The sequence below is a fragment of the Myxine glutinosa genome, chromosome 3 (assembly GCF_964187855.1).
Source record: "Myxine glutinosa chromosome 3, kmMyxGlut1.1, whole genome shotgun sequence".
NCBI classification, from domain to species: domain Eukaryota; kingdom Metazoa; phylum Chordata; class Myxini; order Myxiniformes; family Myxinidae; genus Myxine; species Myxine glutinosa.
Genome location: NC_136263.1, coordinates 26492745 through 26515298, shown reverse-complemented (window position 1 = coordinate 26515298; position 22554 = coordinate 26492745). Strand labels below are relative to the sequence as shown.

General features: G+C 45.1%; 1 protein-coding gene across 2 annotated transcripts in view; it reads left to right on the top strand.

Moving 5' to 3' along the window:
• Positions 1-22554, top strand: part of RAB28 (RAB28, member RAS oncogene family) — a 124857-nt gene that overhangs the window by 93567 nt on the left and 8736 nt on the right. For both annotated transcript variants that reach the window (XM_068111172.2, XM_068111173.2), the window contains exon 5: positions 5698-5801. In XM_068111172.2, the coding sequence (XP_067967273.2) occupies positions 5698-5801 (104 nt within the window). The remainder of the gene's footprint in view (positions 1-5697; positions 5802-22554) is intronic.

Below are 22554 nucleotides of genomic sequence, written 5' to 3'. Positions count from 1 at the left end.
ATGATTCAACGGATGTTTGTATAAATCGTTTAAAATAAAAAAAAGCCTTCAATTTCTGATATTTTGCCTTTTCATTTGGGCTTCCCAATTGGAGCCCGTAGGGCGGGTACCGTTGCTAGTTACTTTAATGAACTCTTCCATGGTTGGTGGCTTGTCCACGTTTGGACGTGAGGATTGTTGTTTTACTCAATTCATACACATTTGACATTGAGTAATTTATTAGTGTTCTTGTAACCTCAGAATACCACTTCTGACAGACATTAGTGGTGTTTGTCCACCTGTACCTTTTAGTGGTAAAACATCAGATTTTCTCACCATGGGTTAATTTCAGGCCATTACAAAACTGCATGCCCCAATCAACGTCCTGTGGACTTTGTCCAGGTCGTTCTCCCTGTCTGCCGACGCACATCGACACGAGCATGCTCCAGCAAGATATCCTCTTCATTCGACCAAAAATAGCTCGGCATTGCAGGTGTCGGCATACTTTTGAAGTTGTGTGGTTTTATTGGCCTGCCAGGTGTTTTTCTTGACTCTAGGTTGATTGCAGCTCCTGCAGGTGGTCTTGTATTAGAGAGTTTTTGCCTTGTGATGTTGGATCTTCCAGACGAGCCTCATGAGCAGCTCTTTTGTTCTTTTTACATGACAGGATCATTATGATCAAACCTATATTGGTGTTTACTCTTTGCAAGGCCTATTGTGTTTCCATCAATTTGAAACACAGGTTTGCAGAGTGCCTGTCATCATACACTTTTACGCCTTGCTCCTGTTTCAAATTGACTGGAGCTTCTGTTTGAGTCTTGGACAGAATTTCTCTTCCGGCTCTTCCTCTTCAATCCATACACCTCCGTTCATTTTTAAGTGACTCGTGCTCTTTCAAGGTGATCGTAAGGATCTAATCATGCGAAGGTCTGGTGCAGCAAGCACCAGACTTGTTTTCTCATCCTGTCGATCTCTCTTTCGTGGGTGATGACATCATCTATTTTGATACCAATGTTGTGAACGTGTCTGTTGCCATGTGCTCTTGTATTTGTTCGGTTCATGAAAAAGAGTTCTGGAAATGACAGGTTTGTGTCGTGCACATTTGGAGAGCAATAACAGGCCATGGTGTTTGGTATTACAAACATTATTGTGTTCAGCTACATGACTCCTTTTGTCGGAGTCATATCTGCCACGTGCATCGAAGTCTCCAATAAATTGGCAGTTTCTGTGTCTGAAGTATTGAGAAGCAGGTTGTTGAGGTGACACGAGTGGCACAATCGCGATCACGAGCCTATTATTGATAGCTTTAGTGAGGTTTTCACCCCCGTTTACCTCCACCACCAAAGGTGGATGGAGGTTATGTTTTTTTTTTACCTCTGTCTATCTGCTAGTTTGTCTGTGAGCAGGACATCTCAAAAAGTTATGGACAGATTCAGACGAAACTTGGTGGACTGGTTGGGTGTGTGACAATGACAAATTGATTTCTATGTTGGTGAAGATACGGATGCAGGTCCGGCCTATCAGTCGAATACAAAGCACAAACTGTTCAGCCTAGGTGGAGGTATGTGCTCAGATATCAAGTGCTGGTCCAGTTCCACAATGAGATTGCTAACTGCAAATCAAACACCTGATTATCTTAGAGTTTATAGGTTTTCCACTCCAGAAGAATGTGAGGTTAGCGCCATGTTCCACTTAGCCCTGGTCGGTGGAGTTTTGTCTCACCGAGGCCTATCTCGATCTTGTATCTCAGTAGCTATCTTACTCTCCTCTGTGTTATGCTCTCTCTCAAGTTTGTTGTGAATCTCTTTTTGGGGGTCAATAAATAGGTAGCAGGTAATTTTTCGACCACCTTTTCTTGTCTCTTCTGCTGAGTGAAGTGAGCAATGCTATACGTGAAAATGGTTGCTTGTTTATCAGAGATGCCATCTAGGATGTTATCTAACAGATGCTGCTACCTTATTTTGAGCGACCATAGTCCTTCAACACCAATGTGTGTAGGTTTGAGGCTAGATCGGTTTATAAAACCTGCCGCTTCACCCTTCGTTTAACCCGATAGCTCTTGATCGATGACAAGACGGCACTTTTGAAATGACGTAATCCACCGCAGAATGCTCGGCGCCCATATGCAGAAACCCCAGGAAACGTTGCTGTTTAGGGCATCATAAAGTACATTAAAGTATACGGAACCGTGCGTCGGAGATAAGTATTGTTGCTTGAAATGGCTCACCAAGCTTCTGAAATAAGCTGAAAATACTTGGAAACGTACTTGAGAGAAAGGGCTGTGCCTCTGCACAATGAAAGACTCGGGACAACTTTCTCAGCTCTCCAAACGGGAAGCTGCTCGTGCTGCAAACTCCCAACCACTTGGTCAAGTGGAAGGCCCGAGTGGACGGGCATGTGCTACATAAACCCCCGGTGGATCGCTACCAGTGAATGGACTGTTTATCGGGATTAGGTCTTTCTGAACACCGATGGGAAGGCCAAATCTGGGGCTTTTGAAAGTGTAGTGTAAGTTTAAAATGATGATATTTACTATTAGTCATGTTGGGAGGTGGGTGGGGAGGGATTGGGAACTGCATGGGATGTTATAAATCGTTTTTGTTTGGTTCCGGGGCAACAAGATAAATTGTACTTGATTTTTGCATTTAATAAATATTCACTACAGCCGCTAATTTATACGAACAGGAAATGATAGGAAATCAACACCTCTCACTCTCATTTATGGATATTTATCGTATTTCCTATATTTCTGTGAGCTCTAGCTCGACTGCACAGAGCTCGAGCTCTCTCCGCCCTGGGCCCATGAGATGATGCCATCTTCCCGTCGGAACAGCGTTTTTCTTATTTATTTCTCCTCAGAACTTTGATCTCTTTCGTTACTCCCATCCTTCCACAGACATCTTCCTCTCATAGGATTGGTAGCTGCAGTAGGGAAGTTCAGTTATTAGGTGTACCTGTTATATATCCGTCCTGTGTTGAAGTTCTGATTGTTTTTTAAGTTTGTGTACTCATTTATGTGCTCATTTGTTTGTGTACTCCAGTGTGTGTGTGTGTGTCGTTGGTTGTTATCTCTATTTGCAGGTTTCAGGAGGTGGAACGGAGTTCCATATTCTTTCCATATGTGTCTTTAAAATTGACATATGTGCCTTTAAAAACAGTAATTTTCCTGTTTGGAATGATTTTCAATTTTGTTTACTGTCAGACAGACAGTAGTGAATCAATTGCTTATCTCAGCTTTTCGCTTCGCATGTGCAGGGTAATAAAAGGTATGACATAACACATGACATTAACATAAATAAAGCTTTTTAATGCATATAACACACCTTCATGATAGGTGGGGTAGCACCAAAAGTTTGTCATGTGACAGCGCTTACGACCACCCGAAGTTGGTTAAAATAATTTAGCGAAAAAGAGGATTTGATAAAAGAGTGAAGATTACTTGTGAGCCAAGAGTGTGGAAGAGTAACAAGAATCGAGTCGGAAGAACAGCTTGCTGTAACACAAGCATCCGATGATGGAAGGATGACGTTCAGAGGAGTTCGAGTAAGATGGTAAAACAATTTGTAAGAAGCAGACAGGCCTGAAACGAATCTACATCGCGGACGAAACAACGTTTCTGCAGCTTCCTCCGGATCGATATTGGCCAAGTGCCTTCAATTCGACCGACTCGAACTCGGGACAGGTGAACGACGAACAGCTCCAGTCCAAAGAGGAGAAGCATATTCTGTTTAAGTAGAAATGGATTTGTTGTAAATACAATGCATTGAACGCATGGATTTTGTAACGCGGAATTGTACGACTAACCAATGCCAAATTTGTTTTACACATTCTGTACTCGGATGTTGTGACTTCAGCACAAACCACAAAGATTGCACTTCCCTTATTGCCTTGTCTGTCTTGGTGCAAACGTGGAACGAGGATTTGCTTTTCAGCATTCTCGTCCCGATCAATCTTCGTGTATCTCTGTTTATATCTGAATGTGCCACTCCAGCAGATATCCAGGCTCACCGTCCGCAGCGTGTCAAGTCCATCATGCTATCCACCTCCCTGGAAGTGTTCCGTTCCTCCCACGTCTTGCGTGACCACTTTCTCTCGCTCGCACGCATCGTCGGCGTGTTTTCGGTCTCCGTACGCAGTTCAAGTCTCGCTTCGTTCACTAATCCTACTCGGGCAGCTTGAGCGATTATGTCCAAGATCTTTTGGGTCAAAGATCATTCTGTTCCAGAAATCCACATTCCTCCGAGCCGGGAAATTGGGGAGGCGCCGGCGTCGGTCGCCGACGGTCTGAATGGGAATTCAAAACCTATTTCCCTTCGGACACCTGCACGGTGTCAGGCACACTCTAGCGTCGGTGTCACCGTTTGTCAAAACACCGGTTGGCAAATTTTGGGTGGGAAGACCTCGAGTTTATAACCTTATGGTCTTCTAGAATTTTAGCCGAGGTTTGGCCCATTTTTATTTTACAACTTGCATTTTCTTCAAGTTGCATTGTACAAGACTTTCCGGGCTTTGATCACCTGGTTTCTGTACAATATTGCCACCACTTATGGCCGTGCTTGGCGCAGTATGGACGTTCCTGTCATGAAGGGGTTTATCACGAAGGACCGCAAGGTCAAGGTAGGCCGGATTGCAGGTCCTGCCTCTGCTCACGAAAGAGGAATTGCCAGGCATCCAACTGTTTAAAACAAGGCGCTAGTCGAACATTAATTGTTCCCTCGTCTTGCTGCCCCGGAGTCTGCCTTTGTCCCTGTGGATGTCTGCAGCCACTTTACAACTTCAGTAGTGTCTGCCAGGGAAGCACCGTGTTTATTTAGGGTGTGCGCTTTTGGAAACTCTGGCTTCTGACATGTTGGGATGGACCAACAGTACATCGCTATGAACCATGATACCAAATTTGTGACAATCTCTTTATTCGCCTCTTCGTGATATTCAAGGCTATTGCTCCTTGTTTCGAAAAGCTTACCCTGTCCTGCGACTTGTTGAGCGTTAATAAGATCTTTGTTGCCTAATCAACCTCTGGCAACCCGATGAATGTAAATCTTCGCTCTACAAGGTCCCACCGAGTTTCAATTTACTAGTTTCCCACACTCTCTCAACAACCGTCCCCCTTTTCCTCCGACCTATCGTGTCCGACGACGTCTCCCTCTTCGTCCGCCCACCCAACTTCCCAGGCGGTGGTGGTCTCCTCCGCATGTTCCCCACCAACGTGCAACCGTTACCGACGCCCGTGACCTTGTACCTTTGCGTGTATCGATTTGTATCGTACGTTCTAACAAAACCTGGCCGGCACTACGGTCCATGCACCGAGAGTGTCGAGTTCCGGATTATAAATTCCGTGCATCCTTCCTGGGCTATGAACCCTGGTAAAGTCTGGCCCCTGATAGATGTCTCGGGTTAAGATTTACCTCGCGTCTAATGGACAAAATGGCACATGCAAGCATCAAAATAAACAAGGAGACAAAGAAGAGTTCCATTTCATCCAGGGCAGTTAGGTTACATTTGATGGGTGATGTAAAATTGTACACTGTTGGACGTAAATTGGTGTGTGCAAGCCTGTGTCTCCCTTTGGCGATGTCACTCACGTAGATTGGCAGCTCGAGCAAGTTACAGCAAAGATGGCATATCGTTGTTTTAAACCTAATAATATATTTGATGCTCGATTAATTATGTGCAGGAAAAAAACATTCCTTTTTTCCTCCTGTGTTTCCTTTCCTCCAGTCGACATGGAGCACTTGCGAGATGTGAAGGCGGACAGGCCCCTGCGATTCTGCCAAGAGAACGCTTTAGCACATTACTGTACTTCGGCGAAGACTGGAGAATCGGTCTGTATTGTGTGAAGAGTCTGTCTGCATTGTGTGGAGAGTCTGTCTGCATTGTGTGGAGACTCTGTCTGTATAGTGTGAAGAGTCTGTCTGTATTGTGTGGAGAGTCGGTCTGTATTGTGTGGAGAGTCTGTCTGTATTGTGTGGAGAGTCTGTATTGTGTGAAGAGTCTGTCTGTATTGTGTGGAGAGTCTCTCTGTATTGTGTGGAGAGTCGGTCTGTATTGTGTGGAGAGTCTGTCTGTATTGTGTGGAGATTCTGCGTGTATTGTGTGGAGAGTCTGTCTGTATGGTGTGGAGAGTCTGTCTGTATTGTGTGGAGAGTCGGTCTGTATTGTGTGGAGAGTCAGTCTGTATTGTGTGGAGAGTCTGTCTGTATTGTGTGGAGAGTCTGTCTGTATTGTGTGAAGAGTCTGTCTGCATTGTGTGGAGAGTCTGTCTGTATTGTGTGAAGAGTCGGTCTGTATTGTGTGGAGAGTCTGTCTGTATTGTGTGGAGAGTCTGTATTGTGTGGAGAGTCTGTCTGTATTGTGTGGAGAGTCTGTCTGTATTGTGTGGAGAGTCGGTCTGTATTGTGTGAAGAGTCTGTCTGTATTGTGTGGAGAGTCTGTCTGCATTGTGTGGAGAGTCTGTCTGTATTGTGTGAAGAGTTGGTCCGTATTGTGTGGAGAGTCTGTCTGTATTGTGTGGAGAGTGTCTGTATTGTGTGGAGAGTCTGTCTGTATGGTGTGGAGAGTCGGTCTGTATTGTGTCGAGAGTCTGTCTGTATTGTGTGAAGAGTGTCTGTATTGTATGGAGAGTCGGTCTGTATTGTGTGGAGAGTCTGTCTGTATTGTGTGGAGAGTCTGTCTGTATTGTGTGAAGAGTCTGTCTGTATTGTGTGGAGAGTCTCTCTGTATTGTGTGGAGAGTCGGTCTGTATTGTGTGGAGAGTCTGTCTGTATTGTGTGGAGATTCTGTGTGTATTGTGTGGAGAGTCTGTCTGTATGGTGTGGAGAGTCTGTCTGTATTGTGTGGAGAGTCGGTCTGTATTGTGTGGAGAGTCTGTCTGTATTGTGTGAAGAGTCTGTCTGTATTGTGTGGAGAGTCGGTCTGTATTGTGTGGAGAGTCTGTCTGTATTGTGTGGAGAGTCTGTCTGTATTGTGTGGAGAGTCTGTCTATTGTGTGGAGAGTCTGTCTGTATTGTGTGGAGAGCCTGTATATTGTGTGGAGAGTCTGTCTGCATTGTGCGAAGAGTCTGTCTGTATTGTGTGGAGAGTCGGTCTGTATTGTGTGGAGAGTCTGTCTGTATTGTGTGGAGAGTCTGTCTGTATTGTGTGAAGAGTCTGTCTGTATTGTTTGGAGAGTCTGTCTGTATTGTGTGAAGAGTCTGTCTGTATTGTGTGAAGAGTCTGTCTGTATTGTGTGGAGAGTCTGTCTGTATTGTGTGTAGAGTCTGTCTGTATTGTGTGTAGAGTCTGTCTGTATTGTGTGGAGAGTCTGTCTGTATTGTGTGAAGAGTCTGTCTGTATTGAGTGGAGAGTCTGTCTGTATTGTGTGGAGAGTCGGTCTGTATTGTGTGGAGAGTCTGTCTGTATTGTGTGGAGAGTCTATGTGTATTGTGTGGAGAGTCTGTCTGTATTATGTGGAGAGTCTGTCTGTATTGTGTGGAGAGTCTGTATGTATGGTGTGGAGAGTTGGTCTGTATTGTGTGGAGAGTCTGTCTCTATTGTGTGAAGAGTCTGTCTGTATTGTGTGAAGAGTCTGTCTGTATTGTGTGGAGAGTCTGTCTGTATTGTGTGGAGAGTCGGTCTGTATTGTGTGAAGAGTCAGTCTGTATTGTGTGGAGAGTCTGTCTGTATTGTGTGGAGAGTCTGTCTGTATTGTGTGAAGTCTGCCTGCATTGTGTGGAGAGTCTGTCTGTATTGTGTGGAGAGTCTGTCTGTATTGTGTGAAGAGTCTGTCTGTATAGTGTGGAGAGTCTGTCTGTATTGTGTGGAGAGTCTGTCTGTATTGTGTGGAGAGTCTGTCTGTATTGTATGGAGAGTCTGCCTGCATTGTGTGGAGAGTCTGTCTGTATTGTGTGGAGAGTCTGTCTGTATTGTGTGGAGAGCCTGTCTATTGTGTGAGAGTCTGTCTGTATTGTGTGGAGAGTCGGTCTGTATTGTGTGGAGAGTCGGTCTGTATTGTGTGAAGAGTCGGTCTGTATTGTGTGAAGTCGGTCTGTATTGTGTGGAGAGTCTGTCTGTATTGTGTGAAGAGTCGGTCTGTATTGTGTGAAGAGTCGGTCTGTATTGTGTGGAGAGTCGGTCTGTATTGTGTGAAGTTGGTCTGTATTGTGTGAAGAGTCGGTCTGTATTGTGTGGAGAGTCTGTCTGTATTGTGTGGAGAGTCGGTCTGTATTGTGTGAAGAGTCTGTCTGCATTGTGTGGAGAGTCTGTCTGTATTGTGTGAAGAGTCGGTATGTATTGTGTGGAGAGTCTGTCTGCATTGTGTGGAGAGTCTGTCTGTATTGTGTGGAGAGTCTGTCTGTATTGTGTGAAGTCTGCCTGCATTGTGTGGAGAGTCTGTCTGTATTGTGTGAAGAGTCTGTCTGTATAGTGTGGAGAGTCTGTCTGTATTGTGTGGAGAGTCTGTCTGTATTGTGTGAAGAGTCTGTCTGTATTGTGTGAAGAGTCTGTCTGTATTGTGTGGAGAGTCTGTCTGTATTGTGTGTAGAGTCTGTCTGTATTGTGTGTCGAGTCTGTCTGTATTGTGTGGAGAGTCTGTCTGTATTGTGTGAAGAGTCTGTCTGTATTGAGTGGAGAGTCTGTCTGTATTGTGTGGAGAGTCGGTCTGTATTGTGTGGAGAGTCTGTCTGTATTGTGTGGAGAGTCTATGTGTATTGTGTGGAGAGTCTGTCTGTATTGTGTGGAGAGTCTGTCTGTATTGTGTGGAGAGTCTGTATGTATGGTGTGGAGAGTTGGTCTGTATTGTGTGGAGAGTCTGTCTCTATTGTGTGAAGAGTCTGTCTGTATTGTGTGAAGAGTCTGTCTGTATTGTGTGAAGAGTCGGTCTGTATTGTGTGGACAGTCTGTCTGTATTGTGTGGAGAGTCGGTCTGTATTGTGTGAAGAGTCTGTCTGCATTGTGTGGAGAGTCTGTCTGTATTGTGTGGAGAGTCTGTCTGTATTGTGTGGAGAGTCTGCCTGTATTGTGTGGAGAGTCTGTCTGTATTGTGTGAAGAGTCGGTCTGTATTGTGTGAAGAGTCTGTCTGTATTGTGTGAAGTCGGTCTGTATTGTGTGGAGAGTCTGTGTGTATTGTGTGGATAGTCGGTCTGTATTGTGTGAAGAGTCGGTCTGTATTGTGTGAAGAGTCTGTCTGTATTGTGTGGAGAGCCTGTCTGTATTGTGTGGAGAGTCTGTCTGTATTGTGTGAAGAGTCTGTCTGTATTGTGTGAAGTCGGTCTGTATTGTGTGGAGAGTCTGTGTGTATTGTGTGGATAGTCGGTCTGTATTGTGTGAAGAGTCGGTCTGTATTGTGTGAAGAGTCTGTCTGTATTGTGTGGAGAGTCTGTCTGTATTGTGTGGAGAGTCTGTCTGTATTGTGTGGAGAGTCTGTCTGTATTGTGTGAAGAGTCTGTCTGTATTGTGTGGAGAGTCGGTCTGTATTGTGTGAAGAGTCGGTCTGTATTGTGTGAAGAGTCGATCTGTATTGTGTGAAGAGTCGGTCTGTATTGTGTGAAGAGTCTGTCTGTATTGTGTGGAGAGTCTGTCTGTATTGTGTGAAGAGTCTCTGTATTGTGTGGAGAGTCGGTCTGTATTGTGTGGAGAGTCGGTCTTTATTGTGTGAAGAGTCGGTCTGTATTGTGTGGAGAGTCTGTCTGTATTGTGTGAAGAGTCGGTCTGTATTGTGTGAAGAGTCGGTCTCTATTGTGTGGAGAGTCGGTCTGTATAGTGTGGAGAGTTGGTCTGTATTGTGTGACGAGTCGGTCTGTATTGTGTGAAGAGTCTGTCTGTATTGTGTGAAGAGTCGGTCTATATTGTGTGGAGAGTCGGTCTGTATAGTGTGGAGAGTTGGTCTGTATTGTGTGACGAGTCGGTCTGTATTGTGTGAAGAGTCGGTCTGTATCGTGTGGAGAGTCTGTCTGTATTGTATGGAGAGTCTGTCTGTCTGTATTGTGTGGAGAGTCTGTCTGTATTGTGTGAGAGTCTGTCTGTATAGTGTGGAGAGTCTGTATTGTGTGGAGAGTCTGTCTGTATTGTGTGAAGAGTCTGTCTGTATTGTGTGAGAGTCTGTCTGTATAGTGTGGAGAGTCTGTATTGTGTGGAGAGTCTGTCTGTATAGTGTGGAGAGTCTGTCTGTATAGTGTGGAGAGTCTGTCTGTATTGTGTGAAGAGTCTGTCTGTATTGTGTGGAGAGTCGGTCTGTATTGTGTGGAGAGTCTGTCTGTATTGTGTGGAGAGTCTGTCTGTATTGTGTGGAGAGTCGGTCTGTATTGTGTGGAGAGTCTGTCTGTATCATGTGGAGAGTCTGTCTGTATTGTGTGGAGAATCTGTCTGTATTGTGTGGAGAGTCGGTCTGTATTGTGTGGAGAGTCTGTGTGTATTGTGTGGAGAGTCTGTCTGTATGGTGTGGAGAGTCTGTCTGTATTGTGTGGAGAGTCGGTCTGTATTGTGCGGAGAGTCTGTCTGTATAGTGTGGAGAGTCTGTCTGTATTGTGTGGAGTGTCGGTCTGTGTTGTGTTGAGAGTCGGTCTGTATTGTGGGGAGAGTCTGTCTGTATTGTGTGGAGAGTCTGTCTGTATGGTGTGGAGAGTCTGTCTGTATTGTGTGGAGAGTCTGTCTGTATTGTGTGGAGAGTCTGTCTGTATTGTGTGGAGAGTCAGTCTGTATTGTGTGGAGAGTCTGTCTGTATTGTGTGGAGAGTCGGTCTGTATTGTGTGAAGAGTCTGTCTGTTTTGTGTAGAGACTCGGTCTGTATTGTGTGGAGAGTCTGTCTGTATTGTGTGGAGAGTCTGTCTGTATCGTGTGAAGAGTCGGTCTGTATTGTGTGGAGAGTCTGTCTGTATTGTGTGGAGAGTCGGTCTGTATTGTGTGGAGAGTCTGTATCATGTGAAGAGTCTGTCTGTATCGTGTGAAGAGTCTGTCTGTATCATGTGAAGAGTCGGTCTGTATTGTGTGGAGAGTCGGTCTGTATTGTGTGAAGAGTCTGTCTGTGTTGTGTGGAGAGTCGGTCTGTATTGTGTGGAGAGTCGGTCTGTATTGTGTGAAGAGTCGGTCTGTATTGTGTGAAGAGTCGGTCTGTATTGTGTGAAGAGTCTGTCTGTATTGTGTGGAGAGTCGGTCTGTATTGTGTGGAGAGTCGGTCTGTATTGTGTGAAGAGTCGGTCTGTATTGTGTGGAGAGTCGGTCTGTATTGTGTGAAGAGTCGGTCTGTATTGTGTGGAGAGTCTGTCTGTATTGTGTGGAGAGTCGGTCTGTATTGTGTGAAGAGTCAGTCTCTATTGTGTGGAGAGTTGGTCTGTATTGTGTGGAGAGTCTGTATAGTGTGGAGTGTTGGTCTGTATTGTGTGAAGAGTCGGTCTGTATTGTGTGGAGAGTCTGTCTGTGTTGTGTTGAGAGTCTGTCTGTATTGTGTGGAGAGTCTGTCTGTATTGTGTGGAGAGTCTGTATGGTGTGGAGAGTCGGTCTCTATTGTGTGAAGAGTCTGTCTGTATTGTGTGGAGAGTCTGTCTGTATTGTGTGGAGAGTCTGTCTGTATTGTGTGAAGAGTCTGTCTGTATTGTGTGGAGAGTCGGTCTGTATTGTGTGAAGAGTCGGTCTGTATTGTGTGAAGAGTCTGTCTGTATTGTGTGAAGAGTCTGTCTGTATTGTTTGAAGAGTCTGTCTGTATTGTGTGAAGAGTCTGTCTGTATTGTGTGAAGAGTCGGTCTGTATTGTGTGGAGAGTCTGTCTGTATTGTGTGGAGAGTCGGTCTGTATTGTGTGAAGTCGGTCTGTATTGTGTGGAGAGTCTGTCTGTATTGTGTGGAGAGTCGGTCTGTGTTGTGTGAAGATTCTGTCTACATTGTGTGGAGAGTCTGTCTGTATTGTGTGGAGAGTCTGTTTGTATTGTGTGGAGAGTCTGTCTGTATTGTGTGAAGAGTCTGTCTGCATTGTGTGGAGAGTCTGTCTGTATAGTGTGTAGAGTCTGTCTGTATTGTGTGGAGAGTCGGTCTGTATTGTGTGGAGAGTCGGTCTGTATTGTGTGAAGAGTCGGTCTGTATTGTGTGGAGAGTCTGTCTGTACTGTGTGAAGAGTCGGTCTGTATTGTGTGAAGAGTCTGTCTGTATTGTGTGGAGAGTCTGTCTGTATTGTGTGGAGAGCCGGTCTGTATTGTGTGAAGAGTCTGTCTGCATTGTGTGGAGAGTCTGTCTGTATTGTGTGAAGGGTCGGTCTGTATTGTGTGAAGAGTCTGTCTGCATTGTGTGAAGAGTCTGTATTGTGTGAAGAGTCGGTCTGTATTGTGTGGAGAGTCTGTCTGTATTGTGTGGAGAGTCTGTATTGTGTGGAGAGTCGGTCTGTATTGTGTGAAGTCGGTCTGTATTGTGTGAAGAGTCTGTATTGTGTGAAGAGTCTGTCTGTATTGTGTGAAGAGTCTGTCTGTATTGTGTGAAGAGTCGGTCTGTATTGTGTGGAGAGTCTGACTGTATTGTGTGAAGAGTCTGTCTGCATTGTGTGGAGAGTCTGTCTGTATTGTGTGGAGAGTCTGTCTGTATTGTGTGAAGAGTCTGTCTGCATTGTGTGGAGAGTCTGTCTGTATTGTGTGAAGAGTCTGTCTGTATTGTGTGGAGAGTCGGTCTGTATTGTGTGGAGAGTCTGTCTGTATTGTGTGGAGAGTCTGTCTGTATTGTGTGGAGAGTCTGTATTGTGTGGAGAGTCTGTCTGTATTGTGTGGAGAGTCTGTCTGTATTGTGTGGAGAGCCTGTCTATTGTGTGGAGAGTCTGCATTGTGTGAAGAGTCTGTCTGTATTGTGTGGAGAGTCGGTCTGTATTGTGTGGAGAGTCTGTCTGTATTGTGTGAAGAGTCTGTCTGTATTGTTTGGAGAGTGTGTCTGTATTGTGTGAAGAGTCTGTCTGTTTTGTGTGAAGAGTCTGTCTGTATTGTGTGGAGAGTCTGTCTGTATTGTGTGGAGAGTCTATGTGTATTGTGTGGAGAGTCTGTCTGTATTGTGTGGAGAGTCTGTCTATTGTGTGGAGAGTCTGTATGTATGGTGTGGAGAGTTGGTCTGTATTGTGTGGAGAGTCTGTCTCTATTGTGTGAAGAGTCTGTCTGTATTGTGTGAAGAGTCTGTCTGTATTGTGTGAAGAGTCGGTCTGTATTGTGTGGAGAGTCTGTCTGTATTGTGTGGAGAGTCGGTCTGTATTGTGTGAAGAGTCTGTCTGCATTGTGTGGAGAGTCTGTCTGTATTGTTTGAAGAGTCGGTATGTATTGTGTGGAGAGTCTGTCTGCATTGTGTGGAGAGTCTGTCTGTATTGTGTGAAGAGTCAGTCTGTATTGTGTGGAGAGTCTGTCTGTATTGTGTGGAGAGTCTGTCTGTATTGTGTGGAGAGTCTGTCTGTATTGTGTGAAGTCTGCCTGCATTGTGTGGAGAGTCTGTCTGTATTGTGTGAAGAGTCTGTCTGTATAGTGTGGAGAGTCTGTCTGTATTGTGTGGAGAGTCTGTCTGTATTGTGTGGAGAGTCTGTCTGTATTGTGTGGAGAGTCTGTCTGTATTGTGTGGAGAGTCTGTCTGTATTGTGTGGAGAGCCTGTCTGTATTGTGAGAGTCTGTCTGTATTGTGTGGAGAGTCGGTCTGTATTGTGTGGAGAGTCGGTCTGTATTGTGTGAAGAGTCGGTCTGTATTGTGTGGAGAGTCTGTCTGTATTGTGTGGAGAGTCGGTCTGTATTGTGTGAAGAGTCTGTCTGCATTGTGTGGAGAGTCTGTCTGTATTGTGTGAAGAGTCGGTATGTATTGTATGGAGAGTCTGTCTGCATTGTGTGGAGAGTCTGTCTGTATTGTGTGAAGAGTCAGTCTGTATTGTGTGGAGAGTCTGTCTGTATTGTGTGGAGAGTCTGTCTGTATTGTGTGGAGAGTCTGTCTGTATTGTGTGAAGTCTGCCTGCATTGTATGGAGAGTCTGTCTGTATTGTGTGAAGAGTCTGTCTGTATAGTGTGGAGAGTCTGTCTGTATTGTGTGGAGAGTCTGTCTGTATTGTGTGAAGAGTCTGTATTGTGTGAAGAGTCTGTCTGTATTGTGTGGAGAGTCTGTCTGTATTGTGTGTAGAGTCTGTCTGTATTGTGTGTCGAGTCTGTATGTATTGTGTGGAGAGTCTGTCTGTCTATTGTGTGAAGAGTCTGTCTGTATTGAGTGGAGAGTCTGTCTGTATTGTGTGGAGAGTCGGTCTGTATTGTGTGGAGAGTCTGTCTGTATTGTGTGGAGAGTCTATATGTATTGTGTGGAGAGTCTGTCTGTATTGTGTGGAGAGTCTGTCTGTATTGTGTGGAGAGTCTGTATGTATGGTGTGGAGAGTTGGTCTGTATTGTGTGGAGAGTCTGTCTATTGTGTGAAGAGTCTGTCTATTGTGTGAAGAGTCTGTCTGTATTGTGTGAAGAGTCGGTCTGTATTGTGTGGAGAGTCTGTCTGTATTGTGTGGAGAGTCGGTCTGTATTGTGTGAAGAGTCTGTCTGCATTGTGTGGAGAGTCTGTCTGTATTGTGTGAAGAGTCGGTATGTATTGTGTGGAGAGTCTGTCTGCATTGTGTGGAGAGTCTGTCTGTATTGTGTGAAGAGTCAGTCTGTATTGTGTGGAGAGTATGTCTGTATTGTGTGGAGAGTCTGTCTGTATGGTGTGGAGAGTCTGTCTGCATTGTGTGGAGAGTCTGTCTGTATTGTGTGAAGAGTCGGTATGTATTGTGTGGAGAGTCTGTCTGCATTGTGTGGAGAGTCTGTCTGTATTGTGTGGAGAGTCTGTGTATTGTGTGAAGTCTGCCTGCATTGTGTGGAGAGTCTGTCTGTATTGTGTGAAGAGTCTGTCTGTATAGTGTGGAGAGTCTGTCTGTATTGTGTGGAGAGTCTGTCTGTATTGTGTGAAGAGTCTGTCTGTATTGTGTGAAGAGTCTGTCTGTATTGTGTGGAGAGTCTGTCTGTATTGTGTGTAGAGTCTGTCTGTATTGTGTGTCGAGTCTGTCTGTATTGTGTGGAGAGTCTGTCTGTATTGTGTCAAGAGTCTGTCTGTATTGAGTGGAGAGTCTGTCTGTATTGTGTGGAGAGTCGGTCTGTATTGTGTGGAGAGTCTGTCTGTATTGTGTGGAGAGTCTATGTGTATTGTGTGGAGAGTCTGTCTGTATTGTGTGGAGAGTCTGTCTGTATTGTGTGGAGAGTCTGTCTGTATTGTGTGGAGAGTCTGTATGTATGGTGTGGAGAGTTGGTCTGTATTGTGTGGAGAGTCTGTCTCTATTGTGTGAAGAGTCTGTCTGTATTGTGTGAAGAGTCTGTCTGTATTGTGTGAAGAGTCGGTCTGTATTGTGTGGACAGTCTGTCTGTATTGTGTGGAGAGTCGGTCTGTATTGTGTGAAGAGTCTGTCTGCATTGTGTGGAGAGTCTGTCTGTATTGTGTGGAGAGTCTGTCTGTATTGTGTGGAGAGTCTGCCTGTATTGTGTGGAGAGTCTGTCTGTATTGTGTGAAGAGTCGGTCTGTATTGTGTGAAGAGTCTGTCTGTATTGTGTGAAGTCGGTCTGTATTGTGTGGAGAGTCTGTGTGTATTGTGTGGATAGTCGGTCTGTATTGTGTGAAGAGTCGGTCTGTATTGTGTGAAGAGTCTGTCTGTATTGTGTGGAGAGTCTGTCTGTATTGTGTGGAGAGTCTGTCTGTATTGTGTGAAGAGTCTGTCTGTATTGTGTGAAGTTGGTCTGTATTGTGTGGAGAGTCTGTGTGTATTGTGTGGAGAGTCTGTGTGTATTGTGTGGATAGTCGGTCTGTATTGTGTGAAGAGTCGGTCTGTATTGTGTGAAGAGTCTGTCTGTATTGTGTGGAGAGTCTGTCTGTATTGTGTGGAGAGTCTGTCTGTATTGTGTGAAGAGTCTGTCTGTATTGTGTGGAGAGTCGGTCTGTATTGTGTGAAGAGTCGGTCTGTATTGTGTGAAGAGTCGGTCTGTATTGTGTGAAGAGTCGGTCTGTATTGTGTGAAGAGTCTGTCTGTATTGTGTGGAGAGTCTGTCTGTATTGTGTGAAGAGTCTCTGTATTGTGTGGAGAGTCGGTCTGTATTGTGTGGAGAGTCGGTCTTTATTGTGTGAAGAGTCGGTCTGTATTGTGTGGAGAGTCTGTCTGTATTGTGTGAAGAGTCGGTCTGTATTGTGTGAAGAGTCGGTCTCTATTGTGTGGAGAGTCGGTCTGTATAGTGTGGAGAGTCGGTCTGTATTGTGTGACGAGTCGGTCTGTATTGTGTGAAGAGTCTGTCTGTATTGTGTGAAGAGTCGGTCTCTATTGTGTGGAGAGTCGGTCTGTATAGTGTGGAGAGTTGGTCTGTATTGTGTGACGAGTCGGTCTGTATTGTGTGAAGAGTCGGTCTGTATCATGTGGAGAGTCGGTCTGTATTGTGTGAAGAGTCTGTCTGTATTGTGTGGAGAGTCTGTCTATATTGTGTGTAGAGTCTGTCTGTATTGTGTGTAGAGTCTGTCTGTATTGTGTGGAGAGTCTGTATTGTGTGGAGAGTCTGTCTGTATTGTATGGAGAGTCTGTCTGTCTGTATTGTGTGGAGAGTCTGTCTGTATTGTGTGAGAGTGTCTGTATAGTGTGGAGAGTCTGTATTGTGTGGAGAGTCTGTCTGTATTGTGTGAAGAGTCTGTCTGTATTGTGTGAGAGTCTGTCTGTATAGTGTGGAGAGTCTGTATTGTGTGGAGAGTCTCTCTGTATAGTGTGGAGAGTCTGTCTGTATAGTGTGGAGAGTCTGTCTGTATTGTGTGAAGAGTCTGTCTGTATTGTGTGGAGAGTCGGTCTGTATTGTGTGGAGAGTCTCTGTATTGTGTGGAGAGTCTGTCTGTATTGTGTGGAGTGTCGGTCTGTGTTGTGTTGAGAGTCGGTCTGTATTGTGTGGAGAGTCTGTCTGTATTGTGTGGAGAGTCTGTCTGTATTGTGTAGAGAGTCTGTCTGTATTGTGTGGAGAGTCTGTCTGTATTGTGTGGAGAGTCAGTCTGTATTGTGTGGAGAGTCTGTCTGTATTGTGTGGAGAGTCGGTCTGTATTGTGTGAAGAGTCTGTCTGTTTTGTGTAGAGACTCGGTCTGTATTGTGTGGAGAGTCTGTCTGTATTGTGTGGAGAGTCTGTCTGTATCCTGTGAAGAGTCGGTCTGTATTGTGTGGAGAGTCTGTCTGTATTGTGTGGAGAGTCGGTCTGTATTGTGTGGAGAGTCTGTCTGTATCATGTGAAGAGTCTGTCTGTATCGTGTGAAGAGTCTGTCTGTATCATGTGAAGAGTCGGTCTGTATTGTGTGGAGAGTCGGTCTGTATTGTGTGAAGAGTCTGTCTGTGTTGTGTGGAGAGTCGGTCTGTATTGTGTGGAGAGTCGGTCTGTATTGTGTGAAGAGTCTGTCTGTATTGTGTGAAGAGTCTGTCTGTATTGTGTGGAGAGTCGGTCTGTATTGTGTGGAGAGTCGGTCTGTATTGTGTGAAGAGTCGGTCTGTATTGTGTGGAGAGTCGGTCTGTATTGTGTGAAGAGTCGGTCTGTATTGTGTGGAGAGTCTGTCTGTATTGTGTGGAGAGTCGGTCTGTATTGTGTGAAGAGTCAGTCTCTATTGTGTGGAGAGTTGGTCTGTATTGTGTGGAGAGTCTGTATAGTGTGGAGTGTTGGTCTGTATTGTGTGAAGAGTCGGTCTGTATTGTGTGGAGAGTCTGTGTTGTGTTGAGAGTCTGTCTGTATTGTGTGGAGAGTCTGTCTGTATTGTGTGGAGAGTCTGTATGGTGTGGAGAGTCGGTCTCTTTTGTGTGAAGAGTCTGTCTCTATTGTGTGGAGAGTCTGTCTGTATTGTGTGGAGAGTCTGTCTGTATTGTGTGAAGAGTCTGTCTGTATTGTGTGGAGAGTCGGTCTGTATTGTGTGAAGAGTCGGTCTGTATTGTGTGAAGAGTCTGTCTGTATTGTGTGAAGAGTCTGTCTGTATTGTGTGAAGAGTATGTCTGTATTGTGTGAAGAGTCTGTCTGTATTGTGTGAAGAGTCGGTCTGTATTGTGTGGAGAGTCTGTCTGTATTGTGTGGAGAGTCGGTCTGTATTGTGTGAAGTCGGTCTGTATTGTGTGGAGAGTCTGTCTGTATTGTGTGGAGAGTCGGTCTGTGTTGTGTGAAGATTCTGTCTGCATTGTGTGGAGAGTCTGTCTGTATTGTGTGGAGAGTCTGTTTGTATTGTGTGGAGAGTCTGTCTGTATTGTGTGAAGAGTCTCTCTGTATTGTGTGGAGAGTCTGTCTGTATAGTGTGTAGAGTCTGTCTGTATTGTGTGGAGAGTCGGTCTGTATTGTGTGGAGAGTCGGTCTGTATTGTGTGAAGAGTCGGTCTGTATTGTGTGGAGAGTCTGTCTGTACTGTGTGAAGAGTCTGTCTGTATTGTGTGGAGAGTCTGTCTGTATTGTGTGGAGAGTCGGTCTGTATTGTGTGAAGAGTCTGTCTGCATTGTGTGGAGAGTCTGTCTGTATTGTGTGAAGGGTCGGTCTGTATTGTGTGAAGAGTCTGTCTGCATTGTGTGAAGAGTCTGTATTGTGTGAAGAGTCGGTCTGTATTGTGTGGAGAGTCTGTCTGTATTGTGTGGAGAGTCTGTATTGTGTGGAGAGTCGGTCTGTATTGTGTGAAGTCGGTCTGTATTGTGTGAAGAGTCTGTATTGTGTGAAGAGTCTGTCTGTATTGTGTGAAGAGTCTGTCTGTATTGTGTGAAGAGTCGGTCTGTATTGTGTGGAGAGTCTGTCTGTATTGTGTGAAGAGTCTGTCTGCATTGTGTGGAGAGTCTGTCTGTATTGTGTGGAGAGTCTGTCTGTATTGTGTGAAGAGTCTGTCTGCATTGTGTGGAGAGTCTGTCTGTATTGTGTGAAGAGTCTGTCTGTATTGTGTGGAGAGTCGGTCTGTATTGTGTGGAGAGTCTGTCTGTATTGTGTGGAGAGTCTGTCTGTATTGTGTGGAGAGTCTGTATTGTGTGGAGAGTCTGTCTGTATTGTGTGGAGAGTCTGTCTGTATTGTGTGGAGAGCCTGTCTATTGTGTGGAGAGTCTGTCTGCATTGTGTGAAGAGTCTGTCTGTATTGTGTGGAGAGTCGGTCTGTATTGTGTGGAGAGTCTGTCTGTATTGTGTGGAGAGTCTGTCTGTATTGTGTGAAGAGTCTGTCTGTATTGTTTGGAGAGTCTGTCTGTATTGTTTGGAGAGTCTGTCTGTATTGTGTGAAGAGTCTGTCTGTATTGTGTGAAGAGTCTGTCTGTATTGTGTGGAGAGTCTGTCTATATTGTGTGTAGAGTCTGTCTGTATTGTGTGTAGAGTCTGTCTATTGTGTGGAGAGTCTGTCTGTATTGTGTGAAGAGTCTGTCTGTATTGAGTGGAGAGTCTGTCTGTATTGTGTGGAGAGTCGGTCTGTATTGTGTGGAGAGTCTGTCTGTATTGTGTGGAGAGTCTATGTGTATTGTGTGGAGAGTCTGTCTGTATTGTGTGGAGAGTCTGTCTATTGTGTGGAGAGTCTGTATGTATGGTGTGGAGAGTTGGTCTGTATTGTGTGGAGAGTCTGTCTCTATTGTGTGAAGAGTCTGTCTGTATTGTGTGAAGAGTCTGTCTGTATTGTGTGAAGAGTCGGTCTGTATTGTGTGGAGAGTCTGTCTGTATTGTGTGGAGAGTCGGTCTGTATTGTGTGAAGAGTCTGTCTGCATTGTGTGGAGAGTCTGTCTGTATTGTGTGAAGAGTCGGTATGTATTGTGTGGAGAGTCTGTCTGCATTGTGTGGAGAGTCTGTCTGTATTGTGTGAAGAGTCAGTCTGTATTGTGTGGAGAGTCTGTCTGTATTGTGTGGAGAGTCTGTCTGTATTGTGTGGAGAGTCTGTCTGTATTGTGTGGAGAGTCTGTCTGTATTGTGTGGAGAGTCTGTCTGTATTGTGTGAAGTCTGCCTGCATTGTGTGGAGAGTCTGTCTGTATTGTGTGAAGAGTCTGTCTGTATAGTGTGGAGAGTCTGTCTGTATTGTGTGGAGAGTCTGTCTGTATTGTGTGGAGAGTCTGTCTGTATTGTGTGGAGAGTCTGTCTGTATTGTGTGGAGAGTCTGTCTGTATTCTGTGGAGAGCCTGTCTGTATTGTGAGAGTCTGTCTGTATTGTGTGGAGAGTCGGTCTGTATTGTGTGGAGAGTCGGTCTGTATTGTGTGAAGAGTCGGTCTGTATTGTGTGAAGTCGGTCTGTATTGTGTGGAGAGTCTGTCTGTATTGTGTGAAGAGTCGGTCTGTATTGTGTGAAGAGTCGGTCTGTATTGTGTGGAGAGTCGGTCTGTATTGTGTGAAGTCTGCCTGCATTGTGTGGAGAGTCTGTCTGTATTGTGTGAAGAGTCTGTCTGTATTGTGTGAAGAGTCGGTCTGTATTGTGTGGAGAGTCTGTCTATTGTGTGGAGAGTCTGCCTGTATTGTGTGGAGAGTCTGTCTGTATTGTGTGGAGAGTCGGTATGTATTGTGTGGAGAATCTGTCTGCATTGTGTGGAGAGTCTGTCTGTATTGTGTGAAGAGTCAGTCTGTATTGTGTGGAGAGTCTGTCTGTATTGTGTGGGGAGTCGGTCTGTATTGTGTGGAGAGTCTGTCTGTATTGTGTGAAGTCTGCCTGCATTGTGTGGAGAGTCTGTCTGCATTGTGTGAAGAGTCTGTCTGTATTGTGTGAAGAGTCGGTCTGTATTGTGTGGAGAGTCTGTCTATTGTGTGGAGAGTCTGTCTGTATTGTGTGGAGAGTCGGTCTGTATCGTGTGGAGAGTCAGTCTGTATCGTGTGAAGAGTCTGTCTGTATTGTGTGGAGAGTCTGTCTATATTGTGTGCAGAGTCTGTCTGTATTGTGTGGAGAGTCTGTATTGTGTGGAGAGTCTGTCTGTATTGTATGGAGAGTCTGTCTGTCTGTATTGTGTGGAGAGTCTGTCTGTATTGTGTGAGAGTCTGTCTGTATAGTGTGGAGAGTCTGTATTGTGTGGAGAGTCTGTCTGTATTGTGTGAAGAGTCTGTCTGTATTGTGTGAGAGTCTGTCTGTATAGTGTGGAGAGTCTGTATTGTGTGGAGAGTCTGTCTGTATAGTGTGGAGAGTCTGTCTGTATAGTGTGGAGAGTCTGTCTGTATTGTGTGAAGAGTCTGTCTGTATTGTGTGAAGAGTCGGTCTGTATTGTGTGGAGAGTCTGTCTGTACTGTGTGAAGAGTCGGTCTGTATTGTGTGAAGAGTCTGTCTGTATTGTGTGGAGAGTCTGTCTGTATTGTGTGGAGAGTCGGTCTGTATTGTGTGGAGAGTCGGTCTGTATTGTGTGAAGAGTCGGTCTGTATTGTGTGGAGAGTCTGTCTGTATTGTGTGAAGAGTCGGTATGTATTGTGTGGAGAGTCTGTCTGTATTGTGTGGAGAGTCTGTCTGTATTGTGTGGAGAGTCTGTCTGTATTGTGTGAAGTCTGCTTGCATTGTGTGGAGAGTCTGTCTGTATTGTGTGAAGAGTCGGTCTGTATTGTGTGGAGAGTCTGTCTGTATTGTGTGAAGAGTCGGTATGTATTGTGTGGAGAGTCTGTCTGCATTGTGTGGAGAGTCTGTCTGTATTGTGTGAAGAGTCAGTCTGTATTGTGTGGAGAGTCTGTCTGTATTGTGTGGAGAGTCTGTCTGTATTGTGTGGAGAGTCTGTCTGTATTGTGTGAAGTCTGCCTGCATTGTGTGGAGAGTCGGTCTGTATTGTGTGGAGAGTCTGTCTATTGTGTGGAGAGTCTGCCTGTATTGTGTGGAGAGTCTGTCTGTATTGTGTGGAGAGTCGGTATGTATTGTGTGAAGAGTCGGTCTGTATTGTGTGGAGAGTCTGTCTGTATTGTGTGAAGAGTCTGTCTGTATTGTGTGAAGAGTCGGTCTGTATTGTGTGAAGAGTCGGTCTGTATTGTGTGAAGAGTCGGTCTGTATTGTGTGGAGAGTCTGTCTGTATTGTGTGAAGAGTCTGTCTGTATTGTGTGAAGAGTCTGTCTGTATTGTGTGAAGAGTCGGTCTGTATTGTGTGGAGAGTCTGTCTGTATTGTGTGGAGAGTCTGTCTGTATTGTGTGGAGAGTCTGTCTGTATTGTGTGGAGAGTCTGTCTGCATTGTGTGGAGAGTCGGTATGTATTGTGTGGAGAGTCTGTCTGCATTGTGTGGAGAGTCTGTCTGTATTGTGTGAAGAGTCAGTCTGTATTGTGTGGAGAGTCTGTCTGTATTGTGTGGAGAGTCTGTCTGTATTGTGTGGAGAGTCTGTCTGTATTGTGTGGAGAGTCTGTCTGTATTGTGTGGAGAGTTGGTCTGTATTGTGTGGAGAGTCTGTCTGTATTGTGTGAAGTCTGCCTGCATTGTGTGGAGAGTCTGTCTGCATTGTGTGGAGAGTCTGCCTGTATTGTGTGGAGAGTCTGTCTGTATTGTGTGGAGAGTCGGTATGTATTGTGTGGAGAGTCTGTCTGCATTGTGTGGAGAGTCTGTCTGTATTGTGTGAAGAGTCAGTCTGTATTGTGTGGAGAGTCTGTCTGTATTGTGTGGAGAGTCTGTCTGTATTGTGTGGAGAGTTGGTCTGTATTGTGTGGAGAGTCT